This window comes from Bombina bombina, chromosome 1 (assembly GCF_027579735.1).
Source record: "Bombina bombina isolate aBomBom1 chromosome 1, aBomBom1.pri, whole genome shotgun sequence".
Taxonomy (NCBI): Eukaryota; Metazoa; Chordata; class Amphibia; order Anura; family Bombinatoridae; genus Bombina; species Bombina bombina.
This window is the reverse complement of record NC_069499.1, coordinates 920,407,101-920,430,233: the sequence shown is the minus strand read 5'-3', so window position 1 is coordinate 920,430,233 and position 23,133 is coordinate 920,407,101. Positions and strand designations below refer to the sequence as shown.

Sequence of the window (23,133 nt, the reverse complement as noted above, 5' to 3'; positions counted from 1 at the left end):
AATAAAGTCAAACCACAATTATAGTGCAGAACATACTTGTAGCATATTTTAAAAACAAATGTGGTTTGTGTGTTTTGCACTTAACTACTCGCTGTGGCCTACAAAATAAATACATAAATAAATCATACCTTCCGCTGCAAAGCTCTAGGCACTGGAGTAAACCTTCGCTTCAAATACTGTGACTTGTAAGGAAGCAGTTTCCTCCTTAGTAACTGAGGCCTCCTGGGGCAATCAGTGAGATGTTCGTCCTCCTGTATAGAAACAGTTTTATGAATTCTTTGGTTCATCCCCACTTTATCCAAATATTTTAAAAGTGGATAACAAAAGCACACAAATTTGAATACAAAAGGGGGCTCTGATGTGCACAACAATCTGTGGTATACGGTCCAAATAGATCTCACCAATATTCCTCTCACAAAGGAAGAGTGGTGAGATCTATTTGGACCATATACTACTCTCAGGACTAGATGGGCATCCCAGTTAGAATATACAGTAGGATCTGTGAAACGTAAGAGGTGCTATATAAAGTAGTATAGCAAATATTTATAAAAATCTGTGCAATACTACTAGGTGGAGCAGCTTATGTTTCACAGATCCTATTTCAAAGTTTATGCCTTTTAATAATTCCACATTTTCATATGCTTTGTCATTTACACATCAACTCATTGATATAATACATTAAGAATTTTGCAAAACAAACACTTAAAAGGTACATTGTGGTGCGATATGAATAATGAATTAGAGCATGTCATTTTTTAACTATTTACCATTAAAAGGACGTTTGCGCATGTGTAAAAGGTAGAGCTCCGTAGTGTGCATTGCAGCCTACGTAGAGAGTGGGTGGAGCCGCTATCTCTACGTCACACATGAGAAACAAGTAAATGGAAGGGAGGCAGAACTTTTAAAATTTAGTTTTGTCTTTCTAATGCATTTTACAAGTTCTCAATTAAAAAAAAAAATAATTAATGCAGCGATTTTAATATATTTAATACACACAATCTAAATATATATTTTCCAACCTTTAAATTTACCATCACTTTAACCCCTTTGTGCGGTTTAAACATATAGATTTCAACAACGAATAGGGCAAAAATTTAATGCTCTAAAAATTTGAGCATATCATTTTTGCACTACAATGTCCCTTTAAACCTGGGCTAATGTCTAAGGTATTGTTTCAAAGTTGCAGTCATTGCTATTTTTTGTTAGCATATACTTAAAAAACTGAACAACCAACAAACACACATTAAAAAAGGATAATACAATAGCACTGAGTTTAAATTTGAAATAAATAGTAGAATATATATCTGGCAAATGTAAACGTTAATCCAATTTTCCCTTCCCCTGCATCATGTGACAAGCCACCAGACAATCACAAAATGCATATACAGTATCTCACAAAAGTGAGTACACCCCTCACATTTTTGTAAATATTTTATTATATCTTTTCATGTGACAACACTGAAGAAATGACACTTTGCTACAATGTAAAGTAGTGAGTGTACAGCCTGTATAACAGTGTAAATTTGCTGTCCCCTAAAAATAACTCAACACACAGCCATTAATGTCTAAACCGTTGGCAATAAAAGTGAGTACACCCCAAAGTGGAAATGTCCAAATTGGGCTCAAAGTGTCAATATTTTGTGTGGGCACCATTATTTTCCAGCACTGCCTTAACCCTCTTGGGCATGGAGTTCACCAGAGATTCACAGGTTGCCACTGGAGTCCTCTTCCACTCCTCCATGACAACATCACAGAGCTGGTGGATGTTAGAGACCTTGCGCTCCCCCACCTTACGATTAAGGATGCCCCACAGATACTTAATAGAGTTTAGGTCTGGAGACCTGCTTGGCCAGTCCATCACCTTTACCCTCAGCTTCTTTAGCAAGGCAGTGGTCGTCTTGGAGGTGTGTTTGGGGTCGTTATGTTGGAATACTGCCCTGCGGCCCAGTCTCCGAAGGGAGGGGGGGGGGGGGGGGAATCATGCTCTGCTTCAGTATGTCACAGTACATGTTGGCATTCATGGTTCCCTCAATGAACTAAATCTTCCCAGTGCCGGCAGCACTCATGCAGGCCAAGACCATGACACTCCCACCACCATGCTTGACTGTACGCAAGACACACTTGTCTTTGTACTCCTCACCTGGTTGCCGCCACACACGCTTGACACCATCTGAACCAAATAAGTTTTTCTTGGTCTCATCGGACTACAGGACATGGTTCCAGTAATCCATGTCCTTAGTCTGCGGGCTTTCTTGTGCATCATCTTTAGAAGAGGCTTCCTTCTGGGATGACAGCCATGCAGACCAGTTTGATGCAGTGTGCGGCGTATGGTCTGAGCACCGACAGGCTGACCCCCCCACCCCTTCAACCTCTGCAGCAATGCTGGCAGCACTCAAACGTCTATTTCCCAAAGACAACCTCTTGATATGACGCCGAGCACATGCACTCAACTCCTTTGGTCAACCACGGCGAGGCCTGTTCTTAGTGGAACCTGTCCTGTGAAACCGCTGTATGGTCTTGCCCACCGTGCTGCAGCTCAGTTTCAGGGTCTTGGCAATCTTCTTAAAGCCTAGGCCATCTTTATGTAAAGCAACAATTCTTTTTTTTCAGATCCTCAGAGAGTTCTTTGCCATGAGGTGCCATGCTGAACTTCCAGTGACCTGTATGAGAGTGTGTGAGAGATAACACCAAATTTAACACACCTTCTCCCCATTCACACCTGAGACCTTGTAACACTCACAAGACACCAGGGAGGGAAAATGGCTAATTGGGCCCAATTTGGACATTTCCACTTAGGGGTGTACTCACTTTTGTTGCCAGTGGTTTAGACATTAATGACTGTGTTATTTTAGAGGGGACAGCAAATTTGCACCGTTATACAGGCTGTTCACACTACATTACATTGTAGCAAAGTGTCATTTCTTCAGTGTTGTCACAATGTGATGGGTGTACTCACTTTTGTGAGATACTGTATGTATATACTGTGCTTCAGTAAAAGCTGGTGCCTCAGAAAGTGTGCAGGTTTTAGAGAGAGATGGAGAGATGAAGAGAGAGGAGATGGAGAGATGAAGAGAGAGGAGATAAAGAGAGAGAGATGAAGAGATTATATATATATATATATATATATATATATATATATATATATATATATATATATATATATATATATATATATATATATATATATATATATATATATATATATATATATATATATATATATATATATATATATATATATATATATATATATATCCGTTTAGCAAAGATGTGCACTCTCACTTATATGCAACAACCAGGGTGCTAGTGAAATTAGATACAAAATCAGAAACAGACCTTGCACTCGCTGGATTTTTTAACAAACTTTTTTACTTGGCAAAAATAGTGACGTTTCGGGGACAGTGTATCCCCTTCCTCAGACAGTGAATGCTTCAAACTTAGGTGAATTTATACAAACAAATAAATAACCCCTCCCCCCAATTAGCAAGAAAACCGCCAAAAGTGTTGCTATGGTGACCATATGTCACAAAGTGAACATCGTATATACATTATAATATAAGCAATCAAAGCTATGACAGTGAAGATGATCAAATTAAAAGACCTGTAGTAAAATGAACATGGTAAACTTCTTAACATTTCAAATACTGGTATTCTTAACAAATCCCTAATGTCCGTTATTGTCCGGGGAGCCAGCCAATATTGGAAGCCTTATATGTTGTAGCCTAGGTGGTCAGGCATACAATACACACTCAAAACCTACCAAAATTGGAAAACAAAGTTCTAATGTAGATCGTCGTGTCCCACGCCATCGCAACACGCCCGCACTAGGTAGAACAGACAAACCCGGAAGTGCATCGGCCGATCACGTGTCTGGCCATGCACCAATCACTCGGGTTGCGGTTGGGGTTGTCATGGCAATGGGTCACAACGATCCAAATAGCAACAAAGAAGCATATCGGACAAATCAGCTACTAAGCATAACATTGTAATAGTACACATCAATAGATACTTGTAATAAATGCTGCTACAAGTGCTATACCACTGCCGTAAATATAACCAGTAAATCATATATATAGAGCCATCTTGCCGTATTCTGATGGGGGTAGCAGCGCCCACTATGATATAGATGCGCTCTAGGGAGAATGTATGATATTATTATACCCCCATCAGAATACGGCAAGATGGCTCTATATATATGATTTACTGGTTATATTTACGGCAGTGGTATAGCACTTGTAGCAGCATTTATTACAAGTATCTATTGATGTGTACTATTACAATGTTATGCTTAGTAGCTGATTTGTCCGATATGCTTCTTTGTTGCTATTTGGATCGTTGTGACCCATTGCCATGACAACTCCAACCGCAACCCGAGTGATTGGTGCATGGCCAGACACGTGATTGGCCGATGCACTTCCGGGTTTGTCTGATCTACCTAGTGCGGGCGTGTTGCGATGGCGTGGGACACGGCGATCTACATTAGAACTTTGTTTTCCAATTTTGGTAGGTTTTGAGTGTGTATTGTATGCCTGACCACCTAGGCTACAACATATAAGGCTTCCAATATTGGCTGGCTCCCCGGACAATAACGGACATTAGGGATTTGTTAAGAATACCAGTATTTGAAATGTTAAGTTGTTTACCATGTTCATTTTACTACAGGTCTTTTAATTTGATCATCTTCACTGTCATAGCTTTGATTGCTTATATTATAATGTATATACGATGTTCACTTTGTGACATATGGTCACCATAGCAACACTTTTGGCTGTTTTCTTGCTAATTGGGGGGAGGGGTTATTTATTTGTTTGTATAAATTCACCTAAGTTTGAAGCATTCACTGTCTGAGGAAGGGGATACACTGTCCCCGAAACGTCACTATTTTTGCCAAGTAAAAAAGTTTGTTAAAAAATCCAGCGAGTGCAAGGTCTGTTTCTGATTTTGTATATAATATATATATATATATATATATATATATATATATATATATATATATATATATATATATATATATATATACATATACATACATATATATACATATATATATATATATATATATACACATATACACACACACATATACATATATATATACACACACACACACACACACACATACACACAGATAGAATAGATAGATAGAATAGATTGAATAGAATAGATTAGATAGAATAGATTAGATAGAATAGATTAGATAGAATAGATTAGATAGAATAGAATAGATAAAATAGAATAGATAAAATAGAATAGATAAAATAGAATAGATAAAATAGAATAGATAGGTTAGATAGAGAAGATAGATATAAAGATATAGAGATATAGAGATAGATAGAAAATTAAACTAATTTCTAAACATATTGAAATTATTAAAAGACTTTGTATATAGAATACACATGGAGAGCACCTAGTGTTGCTATTAACTGATTTTATGCACATGAAGACTGCCATGCAGGGTGATCGCCAATCAAATGCGGTTTTGGCCAATCCCTAGCACTACAGACTGGGAAAGCCACCATATATGCACATGGTGACGTCACTAAGGGCCTGAACCAGGATGCACCGGTAGCTGCAAGGAGTTATATGGGGGGAGATTCTTCAAAACCCCTTGATCTCAGCTCTCTTAGCAGCTACTAACTTTCACGTCTTGGAGCTGTACCACACAACAGATGTTTTGAAAATAAAGTACCAAAAAAACATGTGTATTTGCTTGTGAATGGGGCATTATATGTGAAATAAAAATAAAATAAAAAAAAGACCCCTAATAAAGTTTATTTTATAGTACACAAGTCGGGTCTTTAAATAAAAAAATATATGATTTTTTCTGCATAGTCAGGTGTTCTGAGAAAAAAAAAAAAAAAAAAAAAAACATAATTTATGCTTACCTGATAAATTCCTTTCTCCTGTAGTGTGGTCAGTCCACGGGTCATCATTACTTCTGGGATATTAACTCCTCCCCAACAGGAAGTGCAAGAGGATCACCCAGCAGAGCTGCTATATAGCTCCTCCCCTCTACGTCACACCCAGTCATTCGACCGAGAACCAACGAGAAAGGAGAAGCCAAAGGGTGCAGTGGTGACTGGAGTATAATTTAAAAAAAAAAATTTAGACCTGCCATACAAACAGGGCGGGCCGTGGACTGACCACACTACAGGAGAAAGGAATTTATCAGGTAAGCATAAATTATGTTTTCTCCTGTTAAGTGTGGTCAGTCCACGGGTCATCATTACTTCTGGGATACCAATACCAAAGCTAAAGTACACGGATGACGGGAGGGACAGGCAGGCTCTTAATACGGAAGGAACCACTGCCTGAAGAACCTTTCTCCCAAAAACAGCCTCCGAAGAAGCAAAAGTGTCAAATTTGTAAAATTTGGAAAAAAAGTATGAAGAGAAGACCAAGTTGCAGCCTTGCAAATCTGTTCAACAGAGGCCTCGTTCTTAAAGGCCCAAGTGGAAGCCACAGCTCTAGTGGAATGAGCTGTAATTCTTTCAAGAGGCTGCTGTCCAGCAGACTCATAGGCTAAACGTATTATGCTACGAAGCCAAAAAGAGAGAGAGGTAGCAGAAGCTTTTTGACCTCTCCTCTGTCCAGAATAAACGACAAACAGGGAAGAAGTTTGGCGAAAATCTTTAGTTGCCTGTAAATAAAATTTCAGGGCACGGACTACATCTAGATTGTGCAGAAGTCGTTCCTTCTTTGAAGAAGGATTCGGACACAATGATGGCACAACAATCTCTTGATTGATATTCTTATTAGTGACAACCTTAGGTAAGAACCCAGGTTTAGTACGCAGAACTACCTTATCTGAATGAAAAATCAGATACGGAGAATCACAATGTAAGGCTGATAACTCAGAGACTCTACGAGCCGAGGAAATAGCCATTAAAAACAGAACTTTCCAAGATAACAGCTTGATATCAATGGAATGAAGGGGTTCAAACGGAACACCCTGTAAAACGTTAAGAACTAAATTTAAGCTGCATAGTGGAGCAACAGTTTTAAACACAGGCTTAATCCTGGCCAAAGCCTGGCAAAAAGCCTGAACGTCTGGAACCTCTGACAGACGTTTGTGTAAAAGAATGGACAGAGCTGAAATCTGTCCCTTTAAAGGAACTAGCGGATAAACCCTTTTCTAAACCTTCTTGTAGAAAAGACAATATCCTAGGAATCCTAACCTTACTCCATGAGTAACTTTTGGATTCGCACCAATATAAGTATTTACGCCATATTTTATGGTAAATCTTTCTGGTAACAGGCTTCCTAGCCTGTATTAAGGTATCAATTACTGGCTCAGAAAAACCACGTTTTGATAAAATTAAGCGTTCAATTTCCAAGCAGTCAGCTTCAGAGAAATTAGATTTTGATGTTTGAAGGGACCCTGAATCAGAAGGTCCCGTCTTAGAGGCAGAGACCAGGGTGGACAGGATGACATGTCCACTAGATCTGCATACCAAGTCCTGCGTGGCCACGCAGGCGCTATTAGAATCACCGATGCACTCTCCTGTTTGATTCTGGCAATCAATCGAGGAAGCATCGGGAAGGGTGGAAACACATAAGCCATCCCGAAGGTCCAAGGTGCTGTCAAGGCATCTATCAGGACCGCTCCCGGATCCCTGGATCTGGACCCGTAACAAGGAAGCTTGGCGTTCTGTCGAGACGCCATGAGATCTATCTCTGGTTTGCCCCAACGTCGAAGTATTTGGGCAAAGACCTCCGGATGAAGTTCCCACTCCCCCGGATGAAAAGTCTGACGACTTAGGAAATCCGCCTCCCAGTTCTCCACTCCCGGGATGTGGATTGCTGACAGGTGGCAAGAGTGAGACTCTGCCCAGCGAATTATCTTTGATACTTCCATCATTGCTAGGGAGCTTCTTGTCCCTCCCTGATGGTTGATGTAAGTTACAGTCGTGATGTTGTCCGACTGAAACCTGATGAACCCCCGAGTTGTTAACTGGGGCCAAGCCAGAAGGGCATTGAGAACTGCTCTCAATTCCAGAATGTTTATTGGTAGGAGACTCTCCTCCTGAGTCCATGATCCCTGAGCTTTCAGAGAATTCCAGACAGCGCCCCAGCCTAGTAGGCTGGCGTCTGTTGTTACAATTGTCCAATCTGGCCTGCTGAATGGCATCCCCCTGGACAGATGTGGCCGAGAAAGCCACCATAGAAGAGAATTTCTGGTCTCTTGATCCAGATTCAGAGTAGGGGACAAATCTGAGTAATCCCCATTCCACTGACTTAGCATGCACAATTGCAGCGGTCTGAGATGTAGGCGTGCAAAGGGTACTATGTCCATTGCCGCTACCATTAAGCTGATCACCTCCATGCATTGAGCCACTGACGGGTGTTGAATGGAATGAAGGACACGGCATGCATTTTGAAGCTTTGTTAACCTGTCTTCTGTCAGGTAGATCTTCATTTCTACAGAATCTATAAGAGTCCCTAAGAAGGGAACTCTTGTGAGTGGAAAGAGAGAACTCTTCTTTTCGTTCACCTTCCATCCATGCGACTTTAGAAATGCCAGTACTAACTCTGTATGAGACTTGGCAGTTTGAAAGCTTGAAGCTTGTATCAGAATGTCGTCTAGGTACGGAGCTACCGAAATTCCTCGCGGTCTTAGTACCGCCAGAAGAGCACCCAGAACCTTTGTGAAGATTCTTGGAGCCGTAGCCAATCCGAATGGAAGAGCTACAAACTGGTAATGCCTGTCTAGGAAGGCAAACCTTAGATACCGGTAATGATCTTTGTGAATCGGTATGTGAAGGTAAGCATCCTTTAAATCCACTGTGGTCATGTACTGACCCTTTTGGATCATGGGTAGGATTGTCCGAATAGTTTCCATTTTGAACGATGGAACTCTTAGGAATTTGTTTAGGATCTTTAAATCCAAGATTGGCCTGAAGGTTCCCTCTTTTTTGGGAACCACAAACAGATTTGAGTAAAACCCCTGTCCATGTTCCGACCGCGGAACCGGATGGATCACTCCCATTAGTAAAAGATCTTGTACACAGCGTAGAAACGCCTCTTTCTTTATTTGGCTTGTTGACAACCTTGACAGATGAAATCTCCCTTTTGGGGGAGAGGATTTGAAGTCCAGAAGGTATCCCTGAGATATGATCTCTAACGCCCAGGGATCCTGGACATCTCTTGCCCAAGCCTGGGCGAAGAGAGAAAGTCTGCCCCCCACTAGATCCGTTCCCGGATCGGGGGCCCTCGATTCATGCTGTCTTAGGGGCAGCAGCAGGTTTTCTGGCCTGCTTGCCCTTGTTCCAGGACTGGTTAGGTCTCCAGCCTTGTCTCTAGCGAGCAACAGCTCCTTCCTGCTTTGGAGCAGAGGAAGTAGATGCTGCTCCTGCCTTGAAATTACGAAAGGAACGAAAATTAGACTGTCTAGCCTTAGGTTTGGCTCTGTCTTGAGGCAGGGCGTGGCCTTTACCTCCTGTAATGTCAGCGATAATCTCTTTCAAACCGGGCCCGAATAAGGTCTGCCCTTTGAAAGGTATGTTAAGTAATTTAGAAGTAACGTCAGCTGACCAGGATTTTAGCCACAGTGCTCTGCGCGCCTGAATGGCGAATCCGGAATTCTTAGCCGTAAGTTTTGTTAAATGTACTACGGCATCTGAAACAAATGAATTAGCTAGCTTAAGTGTTTTAAGCTTGCTTGAAATCTCATCTATAGTTATTGAGTCAAGAGTCTCTTCCAGGGACTCGGACCAAAAAGCGGCCGCGGCCGAGACAGACGCAACACATGCAAGGGGTTGTAATATAAAACCTTGTTGAACAAACATTTTCTTAATGTAACCCTCTAAATTTTTATCCATTGGATCTGAAAAGGCACAGCTATCCTCCACCGGGATAGTGGTACGCTTAGCCAGAGTAGAAACCGCTCCCTCCACCTTAGGGACCGTCTGCCATAAGTCCCGTGTGGTGGCGTCTATTGGGAACATCTTTCTAAACACAGGAGGGGGGGAAAAAGGGTACACCGGGCCTATCCCACTCCTTAGTAATTATCTCTGTAAGCCTCTTAGGTATAGGAAATACGTCAGTACTCGCCGGTACCGCATAGTATCTATCCAGCCTACATAATTTCTCTGGAATTGCAACGGTGTTACAATCATTCAGAGCTGCTAATACCTCCCCTAACAGTACACGGAGGTTTTCGAGTTTAAACTTAAAATTAGAAATGTCTGAATCCATTCTATTGGGATCAGAACCGTCACCTGCAGATTGAAGCTCTCCGTCCTCATGTTCTGCATACTGTGACGCAGTATCAGACATGGCCCTATTATTAACAGCGCACTCTGTTCTCACCCCAGAGTGATCACGCTTACCTCTAAGTTCTGGTAATTTAGACAAAACTTCAGTCATAACATTAGCCATATCCTGTAATGTGATTTGTAATGGCCGCCCTGATGTACTCGGCGCTACAATATCACGCACCTCCCGAGCGGGAGATGCAGGTACTGACACGTGAGGCGAGTTAGTCGGCATAACTCTCCCCTCGTTGTTTGGTGAATGATGTTCAATTTGTACAGATTGACTTTTATTTAAAGTAGCATCAATGCAATTAGTACATAAATTTCTATTGGGCTCCACTTTGGCTTTAGCACATATAGCACAGAGATATTCCTCTGAGTCAGACATGTTTAACACACTAGCAATTAAACTAGCAACTTGGAAATACTTTTCAAAGCAATTTACAAATATGAAAACCGTACTGTGCCTTTAAGAAGCACAGAAAAAAGTTATGACAGTTGAGTAATAATAAACCGGAGAAACTATAACATCAAATTCTTTCCGGTAAAACACAATTTTAGCAAAGGATTGCCCCCATTAGCAATGGATAACTAACCCTGAATAGCAGAAAAAAAGTACAGAATATAAACGTTTTTTAAAATGTACAGAATATAAACGTTTTTTATCACAGTCAAAGCACAATCTCACAGGTCTGCTGTGAGTGATTACCTCCCTCAAACTAACTTTTGAAGACCCCTGAGCTCTGTAGAGACGAACCGGATCATGCAGGGAAGAAAACAGACTTGTGACTGAATTTTCTGATGCGTAGCAAAAGCGCCAAAATAGGCCCCTTCCCCTCAAACACAACAGTGAGGGAGATCAGTAAACTGTCTTAAATTAAATAAAACGACCGCCAAGTGGAAAAAAACAGTGCCCAAAAATTTTTCACCCAGTACCTCAGATAATTAAACGATTTTAACATGCCAGCAAAAATGTTTAACATCAAATAAATGAAATGTCATTAGAAAGCCTGTTGCTAGTCCCACTGCAAGTTAGGCTAAAGTCTTATTCATACAGTATTATCCCAGTGAAGTGCCATTCCCCAGAATACTGAAGTGTAAATATACATACATGACAGCCTGATACCAGTTGCTACTACTGCATTTAAGGCTGAACTTACATTATATCGGTATGGCAGTATTTTCTCAGTCAATTCCATTCTCAGAAAATAATATGCTGCTACATACCTCCTTGCAGGTTAACCTGCCGGCTGTCCCCTGATCTGAAGTTTACCTCACTCCTCAGATGGCCGAGAACAGCAAGATGATCTTAACTACGCCGGCTAAAATCATCCAAAAACTCAGGTAGATTCTTCTTCAAATTCTACCTGAGAAGGAACAACACACTCCGGTGCTGTTTTAAAATAACAAACTTTTGATTGAAGGTATAAAACTAAGTATAATCACCACAGTCCTCTCACACATCCTATCTATTAGTTGGGTGCAAGAGAATGACTGGGTGTGACGTAGAGGGGAGGAGCTATATAGCAGCACTGCTGGGTGATCCTCTTGCACTTCCTGTTGGGGAGGAGTTAATATCCCAGAAGTAATGATGACCCGTGGACTGACCACACTTAACAGGAGAAAACCACTTCAGAATCCTTAGTAGGTTTATAATAAAAATCAAAACAACCGGTAGACCCCTCTTCAGAAACGGTAACTTTAATTTCTTAAGTAAGCAAAACCTCATTAAATAAAGAACGAAATTGATCAATCTTAAAAAGGGACAGTCTACTCCAAACTTTATTGCTTAAAAAGATAGATAACACACCCATTTCACAGCTTTGTATAACCAATATTGTTATATTAATATACTTTATAACATCTAAAACTCTAAACCTCTGCCTGTTTTTCAGTCCCAGCAAGCCACCTTTATTCTCAGTCCATCTTATAATCTTTTCAAAAGACAGAAAGAGCTAGTATACCATATAGATAACACTGTGCTCTCTCCTGTGGCGTTACAAATGAGACCACACTGATTGGCTAAAATGCAAGTTGTAAACAGCCATGAGATAAAGGGGCATTCTGTAGATGCTTAAATAGAAGGTAAAAACATAATTTATACTTACCTGATAAATTTATTTATTTCTCTTGTAGTGTATCCAGTCCACGGATCATCCATTACTTATGGGATATTCTCCTTCCCAACAGGAAGTTGCAAGAGATCACCCATAGCAGAGTTGCTATAGAGCCCCTCCCCTAACTGCCATATCCAGTCATTCGACCGAAAATATGCAGAGAAAGGAAAAACCATAGGGTGCAGTGGTGACTAGTTTAAATGAAAAAATTACCTGCCTTAAAATGACAGGGCGGGCCGTGGACTGGATACACTACAAGAGAAATAAATTTATCAGGTAAGTATAAATTATGTTTTCTCTTGATAAGTGTATCCAGTCCACGGATCATCCATTACTTATGGGATACCAATACCAAAGCTAAAGTACACGGATGATGGGAGGAACAAGGCAGGTACTTAAACGGAAGTTACCGCTGCCTATAAAAACCCTTTCTCCCAAAAATAGCCTCCGAAGAAGCAAAGAATCAATTTTGTTAAATTTGAAAAAGTATAAAATGCAGACCAAGACTCCGTCTTGTAAATCTGTTCAACAGAAGCCTCATTTTTAAAAAAGGCCCAAGTGAAAACCATAGCTCTAGTAGAATGAGCTGTAATCCCTTCAGGAGGCTGCTGTCCAGCAGTCTCCTAAGCTAAATGAATTGTGCTTTTTGTAAAACCAAAAGACAGAGAGGTTGCTGAAGTCTTTGACCTCTCCTCTGACCAGAATAGACAACAAACAAGGTGAATGTTTGATGAAGATCTGTAGTAGCTTGTAAGTAAAACTTTAAAGGACGAACCACGTCCAAATTGTGTAATAGACGTTCCTTCTTTGAAGAAGGATAAGGGTACAAGAATGGAACAACAATTTCTTGAGTGATATTCTTGTTAGATACCACCTTAGCTAAAAACCCAGGTTGGTACACAGGACCACCTTATCTGTACGGAGGACCAGATAAGGAGAATTACATTGTAACGCAGATAACTCGGAGACTCTACGAGCCGAGGAATAGCTACCAAAAAGGAACTTTGCAAGATAAAAGTTTGATATCTATGGAATGAAAAAGGTTCAAACGGAACTCCTTGAAGAACCCTAAGAAACAGGTTTAAGCTCCATGGCGGAGCAACAGTTTTAAACACAGGCTTGGTTCTAACCAAAACCTGACCAATGCCTGAACATCTAGAATACCTGCCAGACGCTTGTGCAAAAGAATAGACAGAGTAGAAATCTGTCCTTTTAAGGAACTAGCTGACAACCCTTTTATCAAAATCATCGTGGAGAAAAGATAATATCCTTGGAATCCCGAATTTACTCCATGAGTAACCCTTGGATTCATAACAATAAGATATTTACACCATATCTATGTTAATTTTCCTAGAGACAGGATTTCATGCCTGTATTAAGGTATCAATGACTGACTCGGAGAAGTCATGCTTTGATAACATCAAGCGTTCAGTCTCCAGGCAGTCCATCTCAGATTAGTTATATTTAGATGGTTGAAAAGACCCTGAGGTAGAGGGTCCTGTCTCAGAAACAGAGACCGTGGTGGAAAGGATGACATGTCCACCAGATCTGTATACCAGGTCCTGCGTGGCCACGCAGGCGCTGCCAAAAACACCAAAGCACTCTCCTGCTTGATCTTGTGTAAACACCTCCGGAGGGAATCTCACTCCTCCAGATGAAAAGTCTGACGACTTAGAAAATCCGCCTCCCAGTTCTCAACACCTGGGATATGGATAGCTGACAGACAAGAGAGAGTCTCTGTCCAGAGAATTATTTTAAGACTGCTAACATCGCTAGGAAACTATGTTCCCCCTTGATGGATGATGTAAGCCACAGTCGTGATATTGTCAGACTGAAAAATGATGTACCTCAGAGTTGCTAACTGAGGCCAAGTCTGAAGAGCATGGAATACCGCTCCCAGTTCCAGAATATACCTTAGCAGGAGGGTCTCCTCCTGAGTCCACTATCCCTGAGCCTTCAGGGAGTTCCAGACTGTATCCCAACCTAAAAGGCTGGCATCTGTTGTAACAATTGTCCCATCTGACCTGCGGAAAGTCATACCCTTGGACAGATGGACCCGAGATAGTCCCCAGAGAAGAGAATCTCTGTTCTCTTGGTCCAGATTTAACAGGAGAACAAATCTGTGTAATCCCCGTTCCTCTGACTGAGTCTGCATAGTTGCAGCGGTCTGAAATGAAGGCGTGCAAACGGTACTATGTCCCTTGCCACTACCATTAAGCCAATTACATTCATATACTGAGCCACCAAAGGGTGCGGATGGATGAAGAACACAACAGAAATTTAGAAACTTTGACAACCTGGACTCCGTCAGGTAAATTTTCATTTCTACAAAATCTATCAGAATCCCTAGGAGGGAAACCCTTGAGATTGGGGATAGAGAACTCTTCCTGTTCACTTTTCCACCCCTGCGATCTCAGAAATGCCAGTACTACGTCCGTATGAGACTTGGCAACTTGGATGTTTGATGCCTGTATCAGGATGTCGTCTAAATAAGGGGCCACTTCTATGCCCCGCGGCCTAAGAACCGCCAAAGCGACCCCAGAACCTCTATAAAGATTCTTGGGGCTGTAGTTAACCCTAAAGGAAAGAACTACAAAACTGGTAATGCCTGTTTAAAAAGGCAACCTGAGAAAACGATGGTAATCTTTCTGCATCGTAATGTGAGGATAAGCATCCTTCAAATCCATTGTAGCCCTCTAGTGACTCTCCTGGATCATAGTTAAGATGGTACGAATAGTTTCCAACTTAAATGATGGAATTCTGAGGAATTTGTTTAAGATCTTTAAATCGAAAATAGATTTGAAGGTTCCCTCTCCTTGGGAACCACAAACAGATTTGAGTAAAAACTCTATCCCTGTTCCTCCCCTGGAACTGGATGGGTCTCGTACACAGTGTAAGAATGCCTCTTTCTTTATCTGGTTTGCAGATAACTGTGAAAGGTGAAATCTCCCCTTCTTTGGGGGAAGTTTTGAAATCCAGAAGATATCTCTGGGATATAATTTCCAATGCCCAGGGATCCTGGGCCTCTCTCTCACGTCCACGCCTGGGCGAAAGATGAAAGTCTGCCCCCTACAGGGTCCGTTACCGGATAGGGAGCCGTTCTACCTGCTGTCTTAGAGGTAGCAGCAGGCTCCTTGGCCTGCTTATCTTTGTTCCAGGTCTGGTTATCACTAGACCGTCCTGGAGTTTCGAAAATTAGACTTTTTTGTTCCTGAGGAAGGGCATTACCTTTTCCTCCAGTGATATTAGTAATCTCCTTCAAACCAGGCCCGAATAGGGTCTGCCTCTTGAAAGGGAGTTAAGTAGCTTATTTATTAAAGTCACGACAGCTGACCATAATATAAGCCCTAGCGCTGTGCGCGCCAGGATAGTAAAAACAGAATTCTTAGCCGTTAGTTTAGTCAAAAGAAAACAAGGCATCAGAAAAAAAAAGGAATTGGCTAGCTTAAGTGCTCTAAGCTTGTCAAGTATTCATTCAATGGAGTCGCTACCTGTAAAGCCTCAACCAGAGACTCAAACAAGAACGCCGCAGCAGCAGTGACAAAAGCAATGCATGCAAGGGGCTACAGGATAAAACCTTGTTGAATAAACATTTTCTAAAAAAGCACAACTGTCCTCGACAGGGCTAGTGATACGCTTAGCTAGAGTAGAAACTCTTCTCTCCACCTTAGGGACCGTCTGCCATAAGTTCCCGTGTGGTGGCATCTGTTAGAAACAGTTTTCTAAAAATAGGAGGGGAAGAGAACGGCACACCTGGTCTATCCCATTCCTTATTAATAATTTCTGTAAACCTCTTTAGGTATTGAAAGAAACATCAGTACACACCGGCACTGTATAGTATCTATTCAGTCTACACAATTTCTAGCACTGTAATTGTAAACCAGTCATTCAGAGCTGCTAAAACCTCCCTGAGCAACAAGTGGAGGATCTTAAGCATAAATTTTAAATATAGAAATATCGGAATCAGGTTAAATCATCTCCCCTGAATCACAAATATGACCCACTGCATATAGTGAGGCAGTAACAAACATGGTTCTTGACGCATCTGTATGCTCTGTATCTATCCACAAAGCTATCTCGCTTTCCTTTAATTTCAGGTAGTCTGACTAATACCGCTTCCAGAGTATTATTCATAACCTTCGCCATGTCTTGTAAAGTAAACGGTATAAGCGTCCTTGATGTACTAGGCGCCATTTGAGCGTGAATCCCTGGAGCGGGAGTCGAAGAGTCTGACACGTGGGGAGAGTTAGACGGCATAACTTTTGTCAGCATTTGAAAAACATTGTAAAAAGGCAGTAAAGCAAACGAAATTTTTACAGTATATGTAATAAGTTCACAGAGCATTGCACCCACTTGCTTTCCCTGCTGATACTGAAATAATCTAATGTAAGCCTGTCTTGCTTTCCCTGCATTAAGGCTTAAATTAGATTATTTCAGTATCAGCAGCATTTTCATAGTCAATTCTATTCCTTAGAAAATTACTTTACTGCACATACATTAATAAGCCTGCTAACAGTCGCTTTCACTGCATTAAGGCTTTACTTATATTAATTTGATAACAGCAGCATTTTCTTAGTCAATACCATTCCTTAGAAAATAGTTTTACTGCACATACATTAATAAGCCTGCTAACAGTCGCTTTCACTGCATTAAGGCTTTACTTACATTAACTTGGTAATAGCAGCATTTTCTTAGTCAATTCCATTCTTTAGAAAAATATTTTACTGCACATACCTCATTTGCAGGAAAACCCGCACGCTGTCCCCCATCTGAAGTTTACCTCACTCCTCAGAATGTGTGAGAAAACAGCCAGTGGATCTTAGTTACTTCTGCTAAGATCATAGAAAAACGCAGGCAGATTCTTCTTCCAAATACTGCCTGAGAGAAAAACAGTACACTCCGGTGCCATTTAAAAACAAACTTTTGATTGAAGAAATAAATTAAGTATAAAACACCACTCCTCTCGCGGACCTCCTTCTATGTTGAGACTTGCAAGAGAATGACTGGATATGGCAGTTAGGGGAGGGGCTATATAGCAACTCTGCTATGGGTGATCTCTTGCAACTTCCTGTTGGGAAGGAGAATATCCCATAAGTAATGGATGATCCGTGGACTGGATACACTTAAGAGAAAAACTATATTAATATAACAGTGTTGGTTAAGCAAAACTGGGAAATGGGTAATAAATCTATTATCTATCTTTTTAAACCACAATTTTTGAGTAGACTGTTCCTTTAAATAAAAAGGAGGAAAAAAAACCAAGCTCAGAATCTGGCCTATGATCTTATATTGGTAGAAAGGTGTTTAGAAAATTCAGCTTCCAAAGTAAGGATAAGGGACAGATTCAGACGATTCCACAATGAAATATTAACCCCCCCCCCCCCCCCCAATTAACATATGTATGAGCTCTTAGGGAATGAGTATACAATACCACCTCCTAGGACCAAAGCCATAGCTGCAGGCACAACAAACAAGTGGCAATTTGAAACTATCAAAAGGCCAAAACGAGCTTGCACTGGTGCACATTCACGCACACACCGATGTGTGCACCAACAAGCGAACGAGGCAAGGAAAACAAAAAGGTACTTTAATTTTATTTTTTTTAAAATAACATTCTCACTATGTACAAAATATCCCAAAAGAAAGCACTTTATATCTGAAGTGCAATGAATTGGATCCCTGGAATATCTATCTATAGTATATATATGATTTACAGGAATAGTTTTAAATCGAGTGTTAAAAAAAAAAATCATAAAAAAAAAAAATGTAATAGTCACTTACCTAAAATACTCTCTTACTATGCTTGATAGCAGAAAAAACAGTCTTATTTTGAAAACATATCAGCAAAGGACACACTATAGGGGTTAAATGTAGACCCAATAGAAGTAAGCAAAAGACAAGTTCACTGCGACATACTCGGGGGAGGATAGTGACTTTAATTTTCATGGGAAAGAAAAAAAATAAGGCACATCCTTAACCTTCCCCTTTTGACAAACTGCACTCTAAAGGGAAATGGGCCTCAGCCTGAGAACCACTCTCAAAAGAAGAACTCTGCACATTCCCCCAGCGGAGTAAAAGATAAGACTAACTACCATAGAGGTGGGAGGGGTTATATAGAGCTGCACATTCCCCCAGCGGAGCAAAAGAAAAGACTAACTACCATAGAGGTGGGAGGGGTTATATAGAGCTCTTGGGTGTTGGGAATCTTTGCCTCCTCCTAGTGGCAGGGAAAAGTAATTCTAAGGAGTAATGGATCGTGGACTCTTACAACCTTTATGAAAGAATATACATTGGAGAGCCCCATTTCTGCCCGACTGTACCGTATGTTCTGCAGAGTCTTGCAATGTAGTTGGACTGCTTGCTAGGTCTGTTACCAGCTGGGGCTTCTTTTGCTGTTCAAGAAGGTTGTCCAAAAGCTGCAAAAATAAATACCATACATTACTAAAATATTGATACTACAGTCTGACAACAAACATCTTCTCTCATAAAAAAAAAACCACACAAAAAAAAAACGACATGAGTAAAATCATACCACAAACAAGTTTTTCATTTTATTTTTTTTCTTTGCAACTTTACTTGAAATAAGAATCTTCAGATTAAAAATCAACAAAAATTAAAATATTTTTTTAAAAATTACATTTATAAAACATCACATTTATCTCTCTCTCTCCCCACCCATACGTAGATACAGACTGAGAAATTAATGTTGAGTGATAAATACAATGTATACTGTAGACGGCTACAATTTGAAATTTTGTTTAAAATTTTAAACAGTTTGAACCTTCTAGCATTACAGCAGTAGAATATCAATGTATTTTTACACATGGTAACATACTAAAAATTATTTCAGTTGGCAGTAGCTCTAAACTTCCATGCTTTAGGATTGTTAAAGGGATAGTAAATTCCAAATTAAACTTTCACGATTCAGATAGGGCATGTAATTTTAAACAACTTTCTAATTTACTTTTACATCAAGTTTGCTTTGTTCTCTTGGTATTCTTAGTTCCAAGCTAGGTAGGCTCATATGCCAAATTCTAAGCCCTTGAAGGCCGCCTCTTATTTGAAGGCATTTGACAGTTTCACAGCTAGAGGGCGTTAGTTCATATGTTTCATATAAATAACATTGTGCTCACTCACATGGAGTTATTTAAGAGTCAGCACTAATTGCCTGAAATGCAAGTCTGTCAAAAGATCTGAGATAAGGAGGCAGTCAGCAGAAGCTTAGATACAAGGTAATCAGAGGTAAAAAGTATATATTTCTATAACAATATTGGTTATGCAAAACTGGGGAATGGCAAGTAAAGGAATTATCTATCTTTTTGGCATTTACTATCCCTTTAAAGATAATCCAGAATTTCCTGTCTTTACTTTCACTAAATAGAAAGAACTTCACTTAATTATTAGGCGGACAATGTTTCTACCTAGGAACCTGTCCATGCTTCTTTGCAGCGAGTGGACCGCGGATGCTGCTCATTCACTGAGAGCATTTAACATTGCACAAGGAAATGCTTGTGTAGCTCTTCCACTTGCTCTAGTACAGGGCCTATCAATCACCCCTGTTCTGGGAAAACTGAGAATTTGTAAAATTATCGAACTACGTCACTTCCTGTAAAGTAGCATCAGTTTCACAAATGTTGACCATACTGCGCATGCGTGCCTGCATATGTCACTGCTACAGTTTCGAGACCGGTGAAATTCCTGGACCCTCTTTACCGCGCATGTGCAGCATTTGAAACTGTCAATACCGCCCCTACTTTGCATATGTTTATACGCATTCCCATTCCAGTCATACCGTTACGGTGACATTAAAAAAAATTAAATAGAATTTTTGTTTATTAAACAACTTAAAAGGGAGCTCCTGTGTAAAACAATCTTGTATAAACAAGCAAACAGTTTTGAACAATTAATTTCTTTAATGTCACTGTATAACTAACGAGAATGCGTATAAACTTAATGCAAAGTGGGGCGCATATTGACAGTTTCAAATACCGTGCATGCGCGGTAAAGAGGGTCCAGGAATTTCACGGATTTGAAACTGTAGCAGTGACGTATGAGGCCAGTTATGTAATGATGCAGGCACGCAAGCGCAGTATGGTCAAACTTTGTGAAACAGCTGATGCTACGTCACGGGAAGTGACGTAGTTCACTAATTTCACAAGTTCGCAGTTTTCCCAGAACAACCCCCAATGATATAGTTCAGGGTGATTTTCAGCCACCTTTGATGTGGCGTAGAGATCACTGCTTCTTAACTTGCAATAAGCAGGCTCATATCAGTGGTCCTGCACCACAATGGAACAAAGAGTTAGTGTTATGACATATCAAAATATATGGGCTACATGGAGCCTTTATAGGACAACCACCATGTCAAGGTAGTGAGCACTTTTGACACCATGTGCCTAAACTGGGGATAACATAAAACACAAAAAATAAGAATATTTATGAAGCTAATGTCAGGCTGCTTGGTGGAGCAAAATTCTTGTGTGCCATCTTAGGCAAGAGTGACAAGATTAACCCCACATCATAGGGTAGGGCTCAAACTTTACACTCGCCCACAAGCCATTTTCAAGTAGAAATTGCACTGTGGCGAGTGGTAAAAGATAGTAAGTGAATAGGCTAACAATAGTATTGAGCCAGTTGTTCGTTCCTGTGACTGTGCCTCTCTCTGTGTGTATTTAGTCTCCCTATAGGAAAAAGGGGAAACCAGGAGTGGACTCCTTGCTCAGTGTGCTTAGAGGAATATGGCTACACCTCACTGACTAGGCCCAATGAAGGCCGAAACGATCGTCTGGGGTTGCTGTGTTCCTTGTGCAGAGAGGAATTGCCTGGTATTTCGGCGCTGGACTGACCGTAATAGGCGGGATCAGACTGATATACTACAGGAAAGTTCTTCTCTGTGAAAAGCATTCCTGGGCTAAAAGAAGCTGCACCCATTTGGCAAATCGCCATAGAACAGGCTAACAATAGTATTGAGCCGTGTGTGTGTGTGTGTGTGTATGTGTGTATGTGTGTATATGTGTATATATATATGTATGTATATATATATATATATATATATATATATATATATATATATATATATATATATATATATATATATATATATATATATATATATATATATATATACATATACACACACACACACATACACACACACAGGGAGTGCAGAATTATTAGGCAAGTTGTATTTTTGAGGATTAATTTTATTATTGAACAACCACCATGTTCTCAATGAACCCAAAAAACTAATTAATATCAAAGCTGAATATTTTTGGAAGTAGTTTTTAGTTTGTTTTTAGTTTTAGCTATTTTAGGGGGATATCTGTGTGTGCAGGTGACTATTACTGTGCATAATTATTAGGCAACTTAACAAAAAACAAATATATACCCATTTCAATTATTTATTTTTACCAGTGAAACCAATATAACATCTCAACATTCACAAATATACATTTCTGACATTCAAAAACAAAACAAAAACAAATCAGTGACCAATATAGCCACCTTTCTTTGCAAGGACACTCAAAAGCCTGCCATCCATGGATTCTGTCAGTGTTTTGATCTGTTCACCATCAACATTGCGTGCAGCAGCAACCACAGCCTCCCAGACACTGTTCAGAGAGGTGTACTGTTTTCCCTCCTTGTAAATCTCACATTTGATGATGGACCACAGGTTCTCAATGGGGTTCAGATCAGGTGAACAAGGAGGCCATGTCATTAGATTTTCTTCTTTTATACCCTTTCTTGCCAGCCACGCTGTGGAGTACTTGGACGCGTGTGATGGAGCATTGTCCTGCATGAAAATCATGTTTTTCTTGAAGGATGCAGACTTCTTCCTGTACCACTGCTTGAAGAAGGTGTCTTCCAGAAACTGGCAGTAGGACTGGGAGTTGAGCTTGACTCCATCCTCAACCCGAAAAGGCCCCACAAGCTCATCTTTGATGATACCAGCCCAAACCAGTACTCCACCTCCACCTTGCTGGCGTCTGAGTCGGACTGGAGCTCTCTGCCCTTTACCAATCCAGCCACGGGCCCATCCATCTGGCCCATCAAGACTCACTCTCATTTCATCAGTCCATAAAACCTTAGAAAAATCAGTCTTGAGATATTTCTTGGCCCAGTCTTGACGTTTCAGCTTGTGTGTCTTGTTCAGTGGTGGTCGTCTTTCAGCCTTTCTTACCTTGGCCATGTCTCTGAGTATTGCACACCTTGTGCTTTTGGGCACTCCAGTGATGTTGCAGCTCTGAAATATGGCCAAACTGGTGGCAAGTGGCATCTTGGCAGCTGCACGCTTGACTTTTCTCAGTTCATGGGCAGTTATTTTGCGCCTTGGTTTTTCCACACGCTTCTTGCGACCCTGTTGACTATTTTGAATGAAACGCTTGATTGTTCGATGATCACGCTTCAGAAGCTTTGCAATTTTAAGAGTGCTGCATCCCTCTGCAAGATATCTCACTATTTTTTGACTTTTCTGAGCCTGTCAAGTCCTTCTTTTGACCCATTTTGCCAAAGGAAAGGAAGTTGCCTAATAATTATGCACACCTGATATAGGGTGTTGATGTCATTAGACCACACCCCTTCTCATTACAGAGATGCACATCACCTAATATGCTTAATTGGTAGTAGGCTTTCGAGCCTATACAGCTTGGAGTAAGACAACATGCATAAAGAGGATGATGTGGTCAAAATACTCATTTGCCTAATAATTCTGCACTCCCTGTATATAATTTATGCTTACCTGATAAATTACTTTCTCCAAC

The 23,133-nt window shown here is 40.5% G+C and overlaps 1 protein-coding gene across 2 annotated transcripts in view; it reads right to left on the bottom strand.

Annotated features, from left to right (window-relative positions):
• The window catches only part of LOC128665656 (zinc finger protein 75A), a 135,140-nt gene that overhangs the window by 80,098 nt on the left and 31,909 nt on the right, over positions 1–23,133 (bottom strand). For both annotated transcript variants that reach the window (XM_053720242.1, XM_053721039.1), the window contains exons 3-4: positions 18,694–18,789; positions 129–251 (exon numbers count right to left, since the gene is read on the bottom strand). In XM_053720242.1, coding sequence (XP_053576217.1) covers positions 129–251; positions 18,694–18,789 — 219 coding nt within the window. The remainder of the gene's footprint in view (positions 1–128; positions 252–18,693; positions 18,790–23,133) is intronic.